The sequence below is a fragment of the Diachasma alloeum genome, unplaced genomic scaffold (genome assembly GCF_001412515.2).
Source record: "Diachasma alloeum isolate Michigan unplaced genomic scaffold, Dall2.0 Dall_scaffold_00398, whole genome shotgun sequence".
Taxonomy (NCBI): domain Eukaryota; kingdom Metazoa; phylum Arthropoda; class Insecta; order Hymenoptera; family Braconidae; genus Diachasma; species Diachasma alloeum.
In genome coordinates this window covers 31,833-50,232 of record NW_021680537.1, presented here as the reverse complement: position 1 = coordinate 50,232, position 18,400 = coordinate 31,833, and the positions used below count along the sequence as shown (strand labels likewise).

Here is an 18,400-nt window from a genome sequence, read left to right as displayed (position 1 = left end):
GTTACTTGGTAGTTTTATTGAGTCCCACTTATGTATAAAATTTGTGTGGATAGATTTAGTACATCCTGGCATAGAGCCATTCATCTAAAAATCGATTTTTCAAAAAAGTGAGACATCGTGATTTTTTTCGTTAAAAACAACCCATTGCGTAACAGGGGTTACAATTTTCATCTTATTGTTAGTTCTTAATATCTTGGAGAGTAATTCACTGGACTAAGAATTTTCAACACTAAAATATTTTGACGGCAATAACCATTGAATAAAATCAGAAAATTTAATCAAAATTGCCATTTTTAATTTCAAAAATGGAATTGCTATGGATCCATTCGGAGAGTTGCTACCAATAGAATTGGTAGGACTAAAAAAAAAGACTAATAACGCATAAAGAGACACATGCCTTCTGTCGAATAGATTCGAGCTCCTGCTTGTTATTTTCTTTTTATTTGAGCTAGAACCCTATCTCTCATGTTTATTTAGACAAGACACTATTACGTGAGTTAATCAGTATTTTTTTTCTCCGTAAAATCTAAATGCGAAAAAAATATTTGCCTCCTGTGAGGTTTGAACTCACGACCCCTGGTTTACGAGACCAGTGCTCTACCACTGAGCTAAAGAGGCGAATTAAGTTTTTATTTCTTTATGTTTTCAGACCTATTTGAATTTCTTCACATCTATTTTCTTTTTGAAATTTTTTATCAATTCATCAAACTCTTTCGCTTATTACTGACTTCCTGATTGTTTAATAATAATTACAATTTAGCTGAACCCGTAAATCTGGAGAGAATTATCAAATACATAAAAGTCCCGAATTTGACATGAAAGAATGAAAAATTCATTTATTTAATAGGAATTTGAAAAATTATTAGCAGTTTTGTCTTCCATTCGATTTTTTCATGAAAATCAAATGGGTTGAGTTTATACATTATATCCATATTATATTATAATTCATGCCAATACATTATGCATCTTAAAATTCCAACAGAAAATGTTCGTCCATGAGGTATCTAATTATTAGTTTCTCGCTTATGGGCTACGATTGTCACTAAAATATCTGTAAATTGATGAGTTATTTACGTACACTTACCTATATAAACAACACAAGTGAAGCATGGCCCGTCCGCAGTGGAGCCTATGAACGTGTAGAGCCTTATATTTGAGTTCGTTTTGGCTACCATGTACATGAATAAATATTAACATAGCAAATAGAATGTATCACGTGGATGTATTTTCTAAATTAATGGTGATCTGGAAGCGCAAATCCTTCCCGAAGAATCGAGTCTACGATCACGATTCCAGGTAGCAAAATCAATGAGCATTATAAGTTTGAGAAAATATGAAAAATTTTGAGGTAGAGGTTAGGTTTTACAATCGTAAAAACCCTGTGTTCCATCCTACGATTCAGTATGAATTACTCATAATTTCCGAATATATTGTTTTTGTCTTGTAGGTGATAACACCATATCCATCGTTTGTAATTTGTGATTAGACGAGACAAGATATGGAGGAATGGTTGAGTGCGCTGAGAACTGGAGGTGAAGACAGGGCAAAGGGTGAGCATGGAGCTGCTGAATTTCTCGGTGGCAATCATCACTGGTATGCTACAACTCATGCCAGGCCCACCTACTGCAATGTTTGTCGAGATGCACTCTATGGTGAGAAAATCAAGATTTATTATATGCTAGTTTTCATTCATCAGAATCAAGTTTTAATCGGTTTACTTTCTTGTGTAGGTGTTACTTCGCATGGGCTCAGTTGTGAGGTGTGTAAATATAAAGTACACAAGAGGTGCAGTCCTAAAGCAATTAATAACTGCAAGTGGACTACCCTAGCATCGATAGGAAAGGATATCATAGAAGATCACGATGGGGTTTGTATTTTTCGAATAAAATATTGATTGAATGATACTCATCTTTTATGCAGAGAACGAATGACGAAAAACGCCAGTTGGTGTCTTGTCAACAACATTTGAAATCTTCTCATAATTTTTAATAATCGTTTTTGAAAATATGCAACTAAAATGATGTATAATCCTATTCGGGAGGTAAAGTAAAAATTGAAAGAAAATTCTACAATATTCTAGGTAAAAATTTCTCACACATTTTTTATGTAATTGTACAGAAGGGGTGGGAGATTAAATTACGACAAGACTCTCTGTCTTGTTTTGATATGGAAATGAATTAAGTAAGACGGGTGAACTGGAATATATGGCAATTACGGAGGAGCTTTTTGGTTTTCCTTAACTCCACGTGAACATTTATTGATTGACATTTTCCCTTTATTTCCGAATACAGAATATTCAAATGCCTCACCAGTGGCTGGAAGGAAATTTACCAGTGTCTTCCAAGTGTCCGGTGTGTGATAAGACATGCGGCTCAGTTCTCAGGTGAGATGGAATTGCACATTCTCAATGATGGGAAAATATAGAAAATGATTAAACGTATTATTAAATGTTGGAAAATTCTTTAGACTGCAAGATTGGAGGTGTTTATGGTGCAGAGCAACGGTTCACACAGCGTGCAGACCACTGTTTAGTCCCGAATGTCCCTTGGGTCCCTCTAAGCTCAGCGTTGTACCTCCAACCGCATTACACAGTATAGGTAAGATTGGAAAATACGAAAACCTTCAGTGTTAATTAGAGATGTGGAATGGCCGTCATTTTCCCTTTTGGTCAGGTCAGACGTAAATGACCGGTTTCTGACCCTGACCGCATTTTGTATACAAAATGACCGTCACAGTTAAGCGGCATCAGAACAAGCCAAAATGACCAAAAATCGTCGATATAGTTGCCAATTGACCGTCATTTTCATTTCGGTTATTTTTTGGGTCATATTTTAAGAGCTAGATCGGAAAACTTTTTAATAACATTGAATCATTATCATTCATTACTTTATTTATTAATTATTATCAATGGCCCCGTTCTCAGTGATACACTGTTAGAAAAAAAAATGAAATTCCATGGACAGTTGACTATTAATTTTCAGGACAGTGCCGCTGAATGCAGTTTAAGGGGAACGGAATCATAAAATTTCAGATTTTACTGAAAATTCAACAAAATTACAAAATTTTGAGAAGCATGAAGACGAGAATTCTTCAATTTATTTGAATTTTCAAATAATTGAAAATTCAAGAACATGTTTATGGGAATTTTGCGGTCTTCTATTAATTTTCAAGGAATAATGGAACTAAATTTTACCATTCTCATTGATTTTTTCCCTAAAATTCCAATCTTTAATTACGAAATTCTTTACAATTTTAACGGAATTTCAAAGAACATGTGATAAAAATTTCCGAAAAGTGAATGGGAAATTTAGTATTTAAAAATTGAAGCCCTTCTATATAAATGGAAATTGACGGTCAAAATTTATTTGGTCAATTCATGCTTATGGCTAATTGTCATTTTTTGTCTGGCCATATGGTCCGATTCTCGACGCGGTAATTACCGATCATGACAGTGGTCATTGACGGTCATTGGACCGGTCATTTTTGTCAATCACATCTCTAGTATTAATGCTTTATTCTATATTCATCCCGTTATTTCTTAATAGGTAGTGATGAGGCTTGGGAAGCGGTTAGACCAGTAGGATGTAGTCCATTATTAGTATTCGTCAACAGTAAATCGGGTGACAATCAAGGAATGAAATTTTTAAGAAGATTCAAGCAATTATTGAACCCTGCGCAAGTTTTCGATCTGATTAAAGGAGGACCTGGACCAGGGTAAGCCAGATGGCCCCTCCCCTTTTTTCCTACTCAAACCATAGAATATTTTCTAAAGCATGATGCGCTAATCCATACCAACATTTCTATGACCATTAAACGCAATCACCAATTGGATGAAACCCAATGGAGAGATGGGACAATTTTACATATTTCTAATTTTCTAAAAATTCTAAGAGAATTAGAATTCGCTATTTAGCCGATTGGTATTGATGATAACTTTTCCCTCACATCTTTATGAGAGAATCAGGTCCTAGTGATGAGGATGCATTGAACGTTCAGACTTATGTGCACGACAAATAAGTGTTCATGGCCATATATTTTCTTCAAGAGTCCAGTCCTAGAAACCCAAAAGTCTATTCCAATACTGTAGGTGCAAGGCATTAACAATCTTAATGCCTCCAGTCTTCAATCGAAACATAATTCCGCATGAGCAAACTTGAATCATTCTCCCATCATTTAGATAGGAAGGCTTCGATACAATCCTATTTTTTTCATATAAGTTATCTCATAAATTGTTCATCACTCCAGACCTTTCATACAATCGCTATTGACAAGTCCAGAAGTGTAACATAAATAATTTCAACAACTTGCATGTAGGCTACAATATATATCCTTTTCCATTTGGGTCAATTCCCGATCAATCCTAAACTAACGATCAAGAAAATCCCTGTTATTGAATCCATTATATTGTAAATGGAATTACGGATTTTTGTTTCTTATGTAACATTAAGTGGAATATAATAAACAGGCTAAGACTCTTTCGACATTTCGACCCGTTCCGGATTCTGGTCTGCAGTGGAGATGGGTCTGTTGGTTGGGTCCTTTCGGAGATCGATCGGTTAGGAATGCACGTGAGTAACAGTAGTAACTCCGCGCTATTTTATCCCGTGACTTCCTTAATTTTTTCTTCATGTAACTCTCTCGAAGTCTTTTCTTCTCCTTCCTTAATACTGAATTCACTAAAATCTTCGCTGTTCTACAATTCGGTGTTCATAATTTCGATCATGCATGGTGCTCTGAATATTATTACTCTTTGAACAGGTAACGATTCTCTGATTGTGCAACACTTTCCGCAGTTTTATGTTTATGAGTTGAGGTATTGAGTGAAATACGAAGATATCGCTCAAAACCCTGGCCAAATATTTCGCTCACGTGGAAATTAGTTATTCATCTTGTAATGTGATTACCTTTCTGAGTTTTTCATTTATGTGTAAGAGGATCGCTTGGGCCATTCAAGCTACGACTGCTATCGGGGAAAAGTGTGGGCAGTTTTGAAAATCACAATCGATAGGATGAATCATCAATAATAATATCCTCAATTGTGTAACTTTATCGCAATTTTTCGGTGAGTTGAGATTGCACAAATCGAGTTCATTATTATTGCTCAATTATCCTAATTGCATATCCCCAAAACTGCCCTGGTTATTCCTGCTTTCTGCCAAAATGTTCTTATTTAACTGGTCGAGATACATTTTCTACATATGGGTATTACGTACATTCTTATTCCACTTGAATACAAATGTATTAAATCAATCAGGTGGATGATTTTTTTCATCATCTTTTTCTCATTACTTTTCTCATACGGCAGTATGCTTGTTTACACTATGAAGGTGACATTTCTCTGCAGGAAACGCTGATATGAGCCTTACTTTGTCTACAGAAACAGTGTCAAGTGGGTGTACTTCCGCTGGGTACGGGAAATGATCTCGCCAGAGTTCTTGGTTGGGGAGCATCTTGCGACGATGACACCCATCTACCACAGTTATTAGAAAAGTATGAAAAAGCAGGCACTAAAATGTTAGATCGATGGAGTATCATGACCTTTCAACGAAGTATTTCCCTTCCGTGTCACAAAATGTCACCTAATCAGTCTAAACCAGTATTGAGCGTCTCAATAGTTCATCAGTATGAGAATAATGTCATATCACATTTAACAAATATGATACAGTCTAATCAGGATACGATAATGATATCCAGTGCCAAGTAAGTAACTATACCTCCATTAATTATAGTTGCGCAGAAATTTTATTGAGATAATCAATTAAACGAAGATACGATCCCGCGCTTACGGACTTAGAACAAAAAATAGACTAGGGGGAAAAGGTCGTACACGGTAACATACGATTTGTAAGAGTAGACCTGAAGAATAATTCACTCTTTTTTTTAAATGGGTCGTTTTTTCTCAGTACATCTTCCATTAGCTATTTTTGTTCCATAAATCGTACTCTCGATAATTCGAACATACTCTTATATAAATCACTATTGTTCAATTGTCGTCGGAAAATTGTACAACGATTTTTTTTCAATCATCACAACCGTTGGCAATCTTTCCGGGGTAAAAATCATAAAACTGAGCTACTAATAGTGAAATACGATGAATCATTCACAGTAGGAACATAAATATTTATCTCTATGTTATTTTGCAGCGTTCTCCGCGAAACTGTGAAAGATTTTGCTAACAAATTGCTCGAAGCTAATCTACAAATGGGCGATCAAATATTATGTGAAAAGTGCCGAATACTTGAGCACGAAATGGATCAATTACTTCAAATCATTAATAATGAGAATGTGTCAGCCAACAACGATGAAGAGCGAGATGAAAGAATACTTGCGTCGGATCCATATTCATCAATGGGGGAGTTTGAAAAAGGCTCACTTGAGAAACCTGAAAAAGATATCACGAATCTCAAACGTGTAAGAAAGATTCGTGATTCTTTCGAGCAAGATAGAATATTGTCAAAAGTGAATAGCTTGAAACGTGCTATAAGGCAGCTAGCTGAACACGCTGAAGTATTCATTGATGAACAGAAAAATGCATCTGTCAAAGTATTTAATAAACATCCTAATATGACCGCAATTTCCGAGGATAACAGTCCTGTGAATAGAATGGAACAGGATTACTTGGATTCCAAATGCATACCAAGTGATAGCAGCATGTTTCTTATACCAACACCTATATCATCTGAGAGCAGTGATGTTTCTCCGTGTGCTAGTCCTATGCCGAATTTAGTTTCTCTGAGTCCTATGCCTGATTTGCGGAGAGATTCACAAGTTGAAGATATGTTGACGCTTCCAGCACCAGATGGATTTGCTGATAGTCGAAGAAATAGTTCAAATGCCACTCAAGGGTAAAATCCAGAAACATATTGCATTGGATTAATAACATTCATTTATTAGTATTCATTTATTAGTGCACGTATGAAAAAATACTATGGGATTTTCCAGGTAGGATTTCTTATAGGATTCTTCATCAGGTTTTTCCTATTGTATTTCTTATAGGATGTCCTATAGGATTTTTTATAGAATTTCATATGAGATTTTTAACAGGATTTCCTATCAAATTTATGGCTCATATGACTTTTTTGACCCTCATTCTGACCCCTATGACCCTAAATTTCATAATAAATCCTATAGAAAATCCTATAGGATTTTTTCATACGTGATATTATGATTAAATCACGTATGATCATCAAGAAAACCATGCTTTTTCCAATGCATAATTGAAGGTTGCCTCTCCGATTAGTGTTCCAGTTTTTTTATATTTTCTTATTGTTTAAAGTGCTAAAATCTACAGGATTTATTTACACTATCAGTAATGTTCTATTAACTTAATCTAAACAGTTACACTTCTTACAATCTTTGATTTTAGATATTTAATCTACTACTTATGATAAATTTGTGTAGTATTTTAGTATTTTTGGATCTGTTATTTTCAATCAGGGGGTGATTGAGTTCGTAAGAGGGACTTTAAATTGTTTCAATTCTCTAATGAGTGTTGTCCTTTCTTTGCTCAAGGTGAGAGAGTGCCATATAATGTGGTCGATGTCTTGACTTTCGTATCCACAAGTACAGTTCGAATCTTCGATTATGTGTATTCGTTTTGAAGAGGTTTCAAGTGATAATAGTTAGCCCTGACTCGGTTGACCCATGTAATCAATGCTCTTGGGTGTTTTTTACCCTTAAACCATGGCTTGAAAGACTCTGTAAAAATTTTCGAAGGATTCCACCCGATTTAGTTTTACCTCAGCCTGGTATTTTATTTCTCGTATCGTATTTTATTGTTTTTTATATTTATGATTGGCCCTAAAATCTGAGTATGGTACTCGGCAATCAGTGTCATTATATTGTGATGTATGTTCGGCTAGATTATCAACCTCCTCGTTTCCCTCAATTTCTGTGTGCGCAGGGATACAGTAGAACAAAATGGTGCTGTCAGATTCATTATTATTGTTGAACTCTGCAAATTTTGCCTTAATCTCAAGGAGATATGAGTTTGTCTTGGGGTCCAGTTTGGTCGACTGAAGGCTCTGGAGTGCACTCAAAGAATCCGAGAGGATGAGGAAGTTGTGATTCTTGTGTTGAAGAGCCAAATCAAGAGCCATGCTGAGGGCCACACATTCGGACGCGAAGACCGAGCCATCACCACGGAGTTGTACAGCTCGGCTATGTCTCAGGTTTGGACAGTAGCAGGCCGCTCTAACATGGCCAATGCTCGAATCCTTACTTCCATCAGTATAGACGCAGTACGCCCCTGGATTGGCTTCAATTATATTTATGAATTTATGACATCGTTTGCATTTTCTGACGATTGCGCTCTGAGTCCGATTTCATTGTTTATATTGATGGAGAGTGTTGATACATCATAATCATTCTTAAAAACATTGAAGTGGTTGTTCGTATACATTGAATTTTTTTGATTCAAGACTTCTCTGATGTTTTTGGTAATTAACTTATCGCTAGGCCTAAATTAAATTTTTTTGATCGAAAACAGAAATTCAATAGTTCTTGCTATTAATTCGGATGAGTTCTACATGATCTTCGTTATGTACGAATTGCAAAGAAAAGCAGCTCTATCTTTGATGAATATAAGCTCCGAATCTCCAATAACATTTAAAGGCGTGGAGTGACGATACCCTAGCGTAAACCTAATTGAAGTATTCTGAATTGCTTGTAGCTTGGAATTAGTAGCTTTGTTGTTAGTATAATAAACGAATGAACCGCAGTACATAACTGACCTTATAAAACTTCTATACAGGACGATTAGTGTTCGAGGTCAGTTTCCCACCAGGTGCGCCTGAGATATTTTATAATATTTATTGACTTGAGACATTTTTCCGGTATTTTGCCTATGTGACATTTAAAATTCAGTTTTTGATCAAAGTGAATACCCAAGAATCTAACAGAAGGGCTGGAGGTGATTTCATGGGAGCTTATTTTAATCTTCGTTCGAGAAGGATCAGATCCTTTTTTTACTGAATCTAACTAGAACTTTTTTTTCTGGAGCGAGATCTAGACCTAAATTTCTCAAGTTATTAACAATGGTCTCGACAGATGTTTCTAGGGTTTGCAGGTTGCACCGTTTATCTGACGATCGCGTAAACAATGGAATGTTATCTGCAAACATAGAATCATTGACACTTTCATCTACATCTTTTTTTTTTTTTTTTTTATAAATCTGGCGCATAGTGTATATATTAAGGGGAAGAGGACCCCTCCTTGCGGGACCCCCTCCTGACAGTTCTAGTATCCTTCCCCAGAGAGTCAGTGTGGATATGTCTTTCAAATGTGAGAAATTTTATATATTTTATTATGTTGGTAGGACATTTGGCTCTAATGAGGTCTCGGACGAGGATTTCACCGTTGACATTATCGAAAGCCCCTTGAACGTCAAGAAAAGCGGCGATCGTGTATTCTCCATCTCTGAAACTATCCTCGATATTGAGGATTAAGTTACAGAAATTGTCACGGCACGAAAGTCTTGGGCGGAAATCAGTCTGGTATTCTGGGAGCAGTCCGTTAAATTCAACCCATCACTGGAGTCTGTTTTTCAGCATTGTTTCAAAGAGTTTAGCTACACATTAGCGGACATTATCGCTTTTTGATTTATGGACAAAGTGGATGAAAAGATGCATCCATTCCGTTGGGAATTTACCAGAAAGAAACATTTCATTGAAGATGTCAAGTAAAATAAATTTGGGTTTATCGGGAAGGTTTTTGAAAAGGTTAAAATCAATGCCATCTATTTCGGGTGCGGAATTGTTTTTTCTTGATTTGAGGGCTGTGTTGAATTCAACATTGCTAAATGGTTGATCTAATATAGTTCAAGTAGGAGGTATATTGGAATTGTTTTTTGGATTACATTTTGCTACGTTGTTTTTTTATATTTTCAATGAAGAAAGAGTATTTATCTATGGCGCATAATAAATCGAAGCTGGGATCAAGATATACATCATAGGAACTGTTTAGTATATTATCTAACTGTATTCAGTCTGTTCCAATTGATGTAATTTTAAAAGTTTCACGATGGTAGAATGATAATCTCACTCCGATGTTGATGAAGATGGAGTAGTGGTCCGAACCCCAAGTTTCTTCCAGGATTGCAACGGATGTGAGGTCAGCTATGTCCGGAGTGGAGAGGACTAGGTCTATGTCAGATTTTTTGTCTATATATCTTGAGGTGGGTGTATGTATCTGGGTTATGTAGAAAAAGGTTATCAGCTTGGATGCACTCGAAAAATTTTTCTCCATTGGGATTCGTTTTTTCACAATTCCAGGGGACATGATGGGCGTTGAATAGTGTTCCAGTTAGTGTTTTTGTTGCGCAGTAAAAACCATAAGAATACCTACGGATTTAGCAAATACTGTTTTTTAGTGTGAAGAAAATAGAAGAGTGCTTTTTTAGTACACTCGTAGCATAGTGGTGGTGATTCTGCTCTAAAAAGCTAGATGAGTACCTCGTACGACATCGTGAGTTTAAAGTGTACAGGAAATTCAGTAGTACAATTTCAGTACATGCACAAAAAAATTTAATAGAAAAACCAAGCGAATTAGTTAGAAAATTCTATTGGATTTCTATTGAACTTTCTGTTAGTTTTTGGTCAATTCTATTGAAATGTTCAATAGAAAATATGTCAATAAAATAAGTTATATAGAAAAATCGAATGCAATTGACTTTTTCCGAATCGGCCAAAAACTAATAGAAAGTTCAGTAGAAATCCAATCGAATTTTCTAACGAATTCGATAGGTTTTTCTATTAATTTTTTTCAACCATCTATTCATCATTAGTACCTAAAACATTCCAATGCCGTTTACTCCGGATAGGATAACATTCACTGGACAAGAGTAGTTCGTTTTCTCTTTGAAATATAATTCACATTGATATGAAGCCGATAGTAGACAATTTGTGTTGTCTTATCAAAAATAATGATTATTTCAGGGTTTTTCAATTCTCAACACCAGCGGACATTGCCACGGTTCAACGTGCGATGGAAGTGGTAGCAGAACAACAGTCCGAACAATCACAGTTAGAAACTCCAACAGATAATCAAATAACCGTAACAAGTACAACATTAGATACTACTTCTAAATCTGATGACACTACAATTCAGGATGTAGTGATATCACCAGATTCGGACTCCCCTAACTCTACAAACATGTCGTTGATCCATAGGACTGATCACGCAACAAAAACTGAAAACTCTAAAAGCAGTGGTAGCAATAGTATTGCCAGTTCGGACAGTATTATCTCTGATACACTCGATTCAAAGAGCTTCACCGTCAAACACAGTGAAAGTGAAATTGGTGAGGAATTGATTAATCTTTCCAATGGATATTTAGCCATTCGTAGTTTTTATGAAATTTCATATATACGGATAATTTGTCTGACACTTTTCAGGACACATAGACAGTGATATCTTGGATTCAACGAAGCTCTCAGAAAGTCCTGATATAGGACACATTGATTCACCGGAACTTTCGGAGCTCCAAAATTCTGAGAGCATAATCGATGATCTTAGCTCCTTAGGACAGGATTTGATGAGTACAATGTTGGGTGAAAAGTACGATTCAGTTCGAGAATGTATCGAGACTGTCGCCGATAAACCAAAGAAATATTGCAGTTTGGCACAGTTTGTTGAGGGCAATGATATTGCAAGGAGATCCTTCAAAAGACCTTGTCGATATGTTTCCTCATTATTAAAAGACGTAAGGCAGATAAAAATACACAATTCAGTAGTGAAGTCGTAATAAAATTCAAGTCAACTTCATCCAAGGCTCATTTTTCAAAAAATATATTGGGATTTTGAAATTTGGAGATAGTATAGAAAAACTTTACTAAAAGTCGAGTTGACTCGACCAATTTGATCACTCCACTACTGAATTAAAGAAGAAAATCGTGATGAATTTTTATGTTTAATCATTCATTTTTAGGATCAAAAAAGTGGTGAACAATTTTTGGATGGAAAGGCGGATTTATTGAGCCCAGTGTGTTGTTTCAAAGTGACCTCTGACTCGGGACAGGATGAGAAATCGCCTCAAAACTTTCCTCCAGCAATAAGCGTTATAGTTGATCCGCCAAGTCCATCCGTGTCAATTGGGAGTCACGTTGAAGATCATCCTTCCAAATTGCGAAGACTTAGCAGATGTAGTATGGAGCGTTTGAGTGTAGAATTACCAGAACTTGGTTTCTCCCCACAAGCAACACGTCGAATAAGCAGTGGAAGTTTATTAAAAGCTTCTGAGGTTGTTTCATTGGCAGCTACCGCGGCAAGGTTTGGTGGATCAAGTATGAGTCTTCGTCATGATCGAACATCTTCAGTAGATAAGACTGAAGACACTAAGAAATTACCAATAATAAATCCCCTCGTGAGACTTCCAATGTGGCCGAATGTGAGTGGTGGAGCTGGATTGATAAGTCAAGCCCTTTTGGCAAATGCTGATGCTCTTTGTGCTGCAGTTTCACCCTTAATGGATCCCGATGAAACCCTGATGGAAGGCTATTTTGAGCGGTGCGTTATGAACAACTATTTTGGTATTGGCATCGATGCAAAAATCAGTTTAGATTTCCATCAGAAACGAGAAGAGCATCCTGAAAAGTGCAGATCTAGAGCTAAGAACTATATGTGGTATGGAGTACTTGGATCGAAACAATGGCTTCAAAAGACTTATAAAAATCTTGAACAAAGAGTGCAACTTGAGTGTGATGGCCAACGGATTCCTTTGCCCTCACTGCAGGGCATTGTTGTGCTCAATATCCCTAGCTTTATGGGAGGAACCAATTTTTGGGGTGGTACAAAACAAGGTGATTTGTTTTTAGCACCCTCATTTGATGATAGAATTCTGGAAGTTGTTGCTGTTTTCGGATCCGTTCAAATGGCTGCCTCTAGGCTCATTAATTTACAACATCACCGGATCGCACAATGCCAGACGGTACAAATTAATATTCTGGGGGATGAGGGTGTTCCAATTCAAGTTGATGGAGAGGCATGGATTCAACCACCTGGCATCATCAGAATTATTCATAAGAATCGTATGCAGATGTTATATAGGAATCGTGCACTTGAGACGTCCTTGAAAACGTGGGAGGAAAAACAGAGGAATATTACTTCTACAACAGTATCACAATCAACGTCAACTCTAAGCAACCCATCCAGGTCTCGCTCCAATTCACGTCGACTAACAATAGATAGTAAACCGATACAATTATATGAAGAGGAATTCAATATTTTACTCGGATTCATTGAGGTTGTCACAACGTTGGTAAAATGGGTGAAATTGTTGATCATTTCTCATCCGAGTCTGGAGCCTGATCTTTATCAAATTGCTGACAGAACTGCTAATAGTTTAGAGAAAGTCCATCCTGATGGAAAAATTCTTGAGGGGGTAAGTAGGAATGAGTGGGGCAGAATGAAACAGTCGAAAATACGACTGTTTCATGCAATTCAAGCAAAAAAATATTTTTTTTTATCAACTTTTTTTAAATCAATTTTTGTTTATTCAATTTTTTTTATTATTGGGCGTACTGATTAGAATAATAATTTTCCATTCAGTAGAATGAAAATTATTGAGATATTTCGACAGGAGACCCAGATTGGGAAAAAGGAAAATGTGATACTGAATTTCAATCGAATGAAAAAAAAAGTTTAATCTGCCTAATCTAATCAATTGAATTGTAATCAATTAAATTATAAGACGAATAAAATATTATTATTCTCATCAGTACTCCCAATAATAAAAAAAAGTTAGTAAACAAAAGTTGATGAAAAAAAATTTTTTTTTTGCATGAATTGCGTCAAATAGTCGTTTTACGGCTGTTTCATTTTGCCCCACCTTCCCGTATGTGAACTTGAAGAAATATCTGAGGAAATTGAGGCAATTGTATTTCATGGGAGGAAACTTTTTTTTATTAACAGCCAAGTTTGAGACCAGTCGTCACCGAAGTGGTATCCAATGCACGACAGTTATATGAAGAATCTTGTGAGCTACTGCGAGATAAAGCCCATAAGCTTGTAAGTCAATCAAGTGCCACAATTGTTTTGTTCTTCATGTAATTGCAATATGTAACTGAAACTTTCGGATATTGTAGAGGTTGCGGGAGGATTTGGAAAACAAGTTGTCACAAGCATTAGCAATGATGGAACATGAATTACGGAAGTGCATATTCGATGAGGCTGGCACGGGGATGGTGTATCTTCAAAATATTCCATCAGACGATCAGGTACATTATCTTTTTGATTTAGGCAATTTAGAAGACTTTTAAATTCTTATATTGAGCTTTTATGAACATTTTTATATTTGAAGTAAGAAAGGGTCGAATCTCATTGTGATTTGCATTTACGAATATCCTAAGTAGATGGTTAGAGCCCTAAAGTTTATATCTGAAATTCACTATAACTAAATAATCATTATAATATGCAGAAAAAATATTCTCTGAAAAAAATTCCATCCAAGCAAAATTTCCAAAGTGATAATTATGACAATATTGCTCTCAAATTTGAAAACGGAAAAGGGTGATTGTTTGAACCTCCTTTCTGGATATCCTCAAATATTTTGGAAGATTTATCATTCAATATATTCATCTGCATGAATATAAGAAAATGATAATTTAAACGTGAAATTCCATGATTCAAGAATATAAATATAAATGAATTCAGATACATTACAAGCGATAAATAGAATATTAGCATTTTTTATCATCCACCCATTAAAAACAAATATAATTCCAATTGAATCAATAATATAATTAATACAAATTCTTCTATGCCCTGGAATTTTATTGGATTAACTGAGTACTCAATCCTACCACCGGTAATACGCTCCAACAAATCAGAATGCTCTGTAGCAATAGAGAATAATAGTTCTAGGAATAGCGGCCCCACCTTTCCATCATTTCTATTCATTTCATGTAATTCCTAATTGCATAGCTAGCACGCCCTAGACATTCCGAACATACGGATTTGTATTGCCCGACAAGTTGATAAAAATGTTACGTTGATATTACCCCTTTCAAAGATTTCTCTTGTTCCCTACATAGAATCGCTGAATGTCACAAAAAAACCCTCATCTGAGAGCAAATAAGTATTTTTACGAGAAGCAATTGATTATGACCATCTGACGAGCATGTTTATCGATGTTGATGTATGAATTCAGTAGTTAAATGGTGTGATAAAGCTTAAATAACATTTGGGCAAAAACTTTCCATCACACCACGTTCGGCGTCGGTGGAAAGCGACTTTACACAAGTTGTGATGGAATAGTAACTTTTTAATTCGCTACACAGAGAAAAAAGTTTTAGTTTCGGGGGATCTATCTCTAACTTTGAGGGACATGTGGTGCCAAAATTTAACAAGGAATTACAGAATTAATTGATTTTATCACTACTTTCCAAAGAAATGATCTTGAAATTCAGATAGAAGTCCTAATTCTAGGGACAAAACTCACTAATTCTGGTCACTAGAATTAAAAACTTTTTTTCTCTTTGTAGGTTTTAATGCGATTACATATTTTTTGGGCGCGTGTAAATTACTGCAAGACATTGGGTATGACGATAAAGTCAATTCAAAGAGACACAGAATGTGTGATATCCTTTTTCCTGCGCTTGCCAATATACTCGATATATTCATGTATATCAAATTTACACATAAAATGAGCGAAAATTTAGGTCCTCGTAGAGGGGGTGACGCTGGATTCAAGGTATTTAGTGTTCAAAAAATTCGTTCCATTCCGGATTCATTCCAACCACTTTTTTACCACGACCTTTGGATGATCACTTTGACTGAGAAAATAATTGTTCCCAGTAAACATCGTAGATCTTGGCTACTACTGATAATTTAAATCGTTTCCTGATTTTCTGTCTTTGTGTGTGTGCGTCCCAAAAAACTCGCAGTATTTTGAGAGTCACTCCATGATCGAAATGCAATGTCTGGTGAATGACTTCTGAAGATAGTCCCTGAAGAAGTCAGTTATCGTTGGAGGCCCAATGACCAATACTCAAACCTCCTTATTTCTGAGGCTTCAATACATCGCTGGATTGTTTCAAACCCTGTTGGTAAAACGACCCTACATACGTATTTTTCAAATTTCTGCTGCATCTGGAAATCGCTGGGTTTCATCATCGACAAATTGATGCGAGTATTGCATTACTTGGAACGGCGATAAGGCTAGGTTGAAGGTAAAGTTGTTCTCTTGAAATCTTGCAAGTTTTCCATTTTTATTTTTCCACGATATCTTAAAATTTTGAATACGTTTTGTGAATGTCTCCCGTTAGCACCTATTCATTGCAATGGAATTGCAGAACTAACTAGGCGATTTCTCCTACATATAGCTGTGAATGGCCCCCGAAAAGTGACGTGAAAAAGGAGTAATTAACCTATTTAGGTCTTAATGGCTAATATTTTTTTATCGATAGGGTTTTATGTATAGATCAATTTTTCTAGATAACATGTTGCGTTCTGAATGGCGCGTCTATGAATACAATAGGAAAACAGCACGTTTTGTGGATTTTTTCGCGATCATCTGCGAAATGATCATTCCTACCCAAGTTTTTGTTTTTCTAACACGCACGAAAAAATTCAGTAGAAAACCTAGCGAATTTGCTAGAAAATTCGATTGAAATTCTATAGCAATTTTATGGGGGTTTCTATAGGATTTCCATTGGAATTCTATTGAAAAATTCTACGTGTTTTTTGGGCTGGTTCTATTGCATATTTGATAGGAAAATGTCAATATATTTTCAATTTCTATTCGAATTTTTCTCTTGACATTTTTTCAATTAAAATTTTTCGGCACAAGTTTTTTCCGTGGAATTTCGTTTTGTTTTGCATTACAGAATCCTAGTGGAAACAACTTAGCAAATTAATGCCCAAGCATTCTTATAGAAAAAAATCTGGAGACAAAAATTCAAACAAAAATTCGAAAGCTATTGACTTTGTCTTATATCCACTAGAATCTGCGCTAAAAACAAATAGAATTTTTCAATAGAATTCTAATAGAAATCCTATAGAAACCCACATAGAATTTCTATAAAATTCCAATAAAATTTTCTACCGAATTGGCTAGGTTTTCTATTGAATTTTTTCATATGTGAACTTGCGCTGTTTTCCAGAAATTTAAAATTGTTTATACAATTGGAATGAAAATGTACGCAAAATGCCTCATTTTTTATTAAATTTACAGCGCATATTTATTCGTACAAATATATTGAGTCAAATTATATGTGCAATGTTTAATTTGGATAAAAAACCGAAAAAATCGAAAAATTTTCTATTTATTGCCGATTAATTGTTGAATTGTGTTTTTTTCGATGTAACTACGTAGAACTTTTCTATGGATCGTATCAGGGTCTCTATTTCTTATCTTTTACGTTTTTTCATAAAAACAATTATTTGTGATTGCTAGCTTCATAACCACGCCCACTCCTCTTACTTTCCATAAGCCCACGGTGTCCCTGGTCTGGCACCAAACGCAGTCTCAACTTTGATATTAAAATGACTGTTTTTTTGGTCATTCAGTACTTTTTATAACAATATGATGAGATGTCTATAAATCAAATGTCAGAAACTTCTTTCCAATTTCCTATCGATTGCATTGAATTTTCGATAATTAATTTCTTAATAGATTTATCAACTCGACATTTTTAGTCTATCGTATTTTCTACTTTTTATTTCCGTATAACATTGGCAATCTACCATATATACGAAAAAAGAAAAGGGATTTGTATTCTACCAGCCTAAAAATATTAATTGCGAATCGATTTTCATTGCTTGTCATAAACGGTCCTGTCGAGACGGTGAGAGCTGTCGGGGGAAAAAGTAAAACCATTCTTATAAAAATTTGGATAGGAATGATCGTTTCGCTGATAATCGCGAAAAAATCCATAAAGGAGATTTCACAATGAACGCAATACAGACTTGATGCAACGCGTGCAATTGTTCAAAACAGTCGTTCAACTGTTTTTCGATTTTTTTGACAATTGCATGCGCTGCATCAACCCTGCTTTGCGTTCATTGTGGAATCTCCTTAAAACAGTTTTTTTTCCTATTTTTCTGAACATATCCTATGTAATCTGACTGGATATATTCCTGCGAGTACGTATACGCTGTGAATTAAATCCAAAATTGGGTATGTTCTGTGCATTTATCAAAAATTCATATGAACAAATTCGATTTTATAGGAAAAGGCGCGAGTTATAGAAAAGAAGTCTAAATACAAAATATGTAAAGGTAATTGAAATTCGTAACAAATATGTCTATACAAATTTCGATAGAAGTGATCGTTTCACTGATAATCGCAAGAAATACCATAAATCGTTTTTTTTGCTTGGAAGCATTGCAATCGTTCGATTTTCACATTTTCTAATTTTGCTTGGAAATGGTGCAGAATGTTCTGAAACGTGAAAATACGAAG

The 18,400-nt window shown here is 35.4% G+C and overlaps 1 protein-coding gene and 1 non-coding gene across 3 annotated transcripts in view; one reads left to right on the top strand and one right to left on the bottom strand.

The window, feature by feature from the left end:
• Nucleotides 1–546: 546 nt before the first annotated feature.
• Nucleotides 547–618, bottom strand: Trnat-cgu. Its single transcript has one exon. It is a non-coding gene; the product is annotated as a tRNA-Thr (tRNA).
• A 556-nt stretch (nt 619–1,174) lies between these two features.
• The window catches only part of LOC107041989 (diacylglycerol kinase eta), a 30,168-nt gene continuing 12,942 nt past the window's right edge, over nt 1,175–18,400 (top strand). Inside the window, exons 1-14 of one of the 2 annotated variants that reach the window (XM_015262831.1) lie at nt 1,175–1,296; nt 1,487–1,652; nt 1,731–1,867; nt 2,292–2,383; nt 2,467–2,597; nt 3,546–3,714; nt 4,466–4,568; nt 5,378–5,700; nt 6,144–6,845; nt 10,935–11,299; nt 11,394–11,701; nt 11,927–13,378; nt 13,909–14,004; nt 14,082–14,213. In XM_015262831.1, coding sequence (XP_015118317.1) covers nt 1,499–1,652; nt 1,731–1,867; nt 2,292–2,383; nt 2,467–2,597; nt 3,546–3,714; nt 4,466–4,568; nt 5,378–5,700; nt 6,144–6,845; nt 10,935–11,299; nt 11,394–11,701; nt 11,927–13,378; nt 13,909–14,004; nt 14,082–14,213 — 4,164 coding nt within the window. In that variant the 5' untranslated portion in view covers nt 1,175–1,296; nt 1,487–1,498. Of the gene's footprint in view, nt 1,297–1,447; nt 1,653–1,730; nt 1,868–2,291; nt 2,384–2,466; nt 2,598–3,545; nt 3,715–4,465; nt 4,569–5,377; nt 5,701–6,143; nt 6,846–10,934; nt 11,300–11,393; nt 11,702–11,926; nt 13,379–13,908; nt 14,005–14,081; nt 14,214–18,400 lie in introns of both variants that reach the window. The other variant, XM_015262830.1, reaches the window with a different exon arrangement.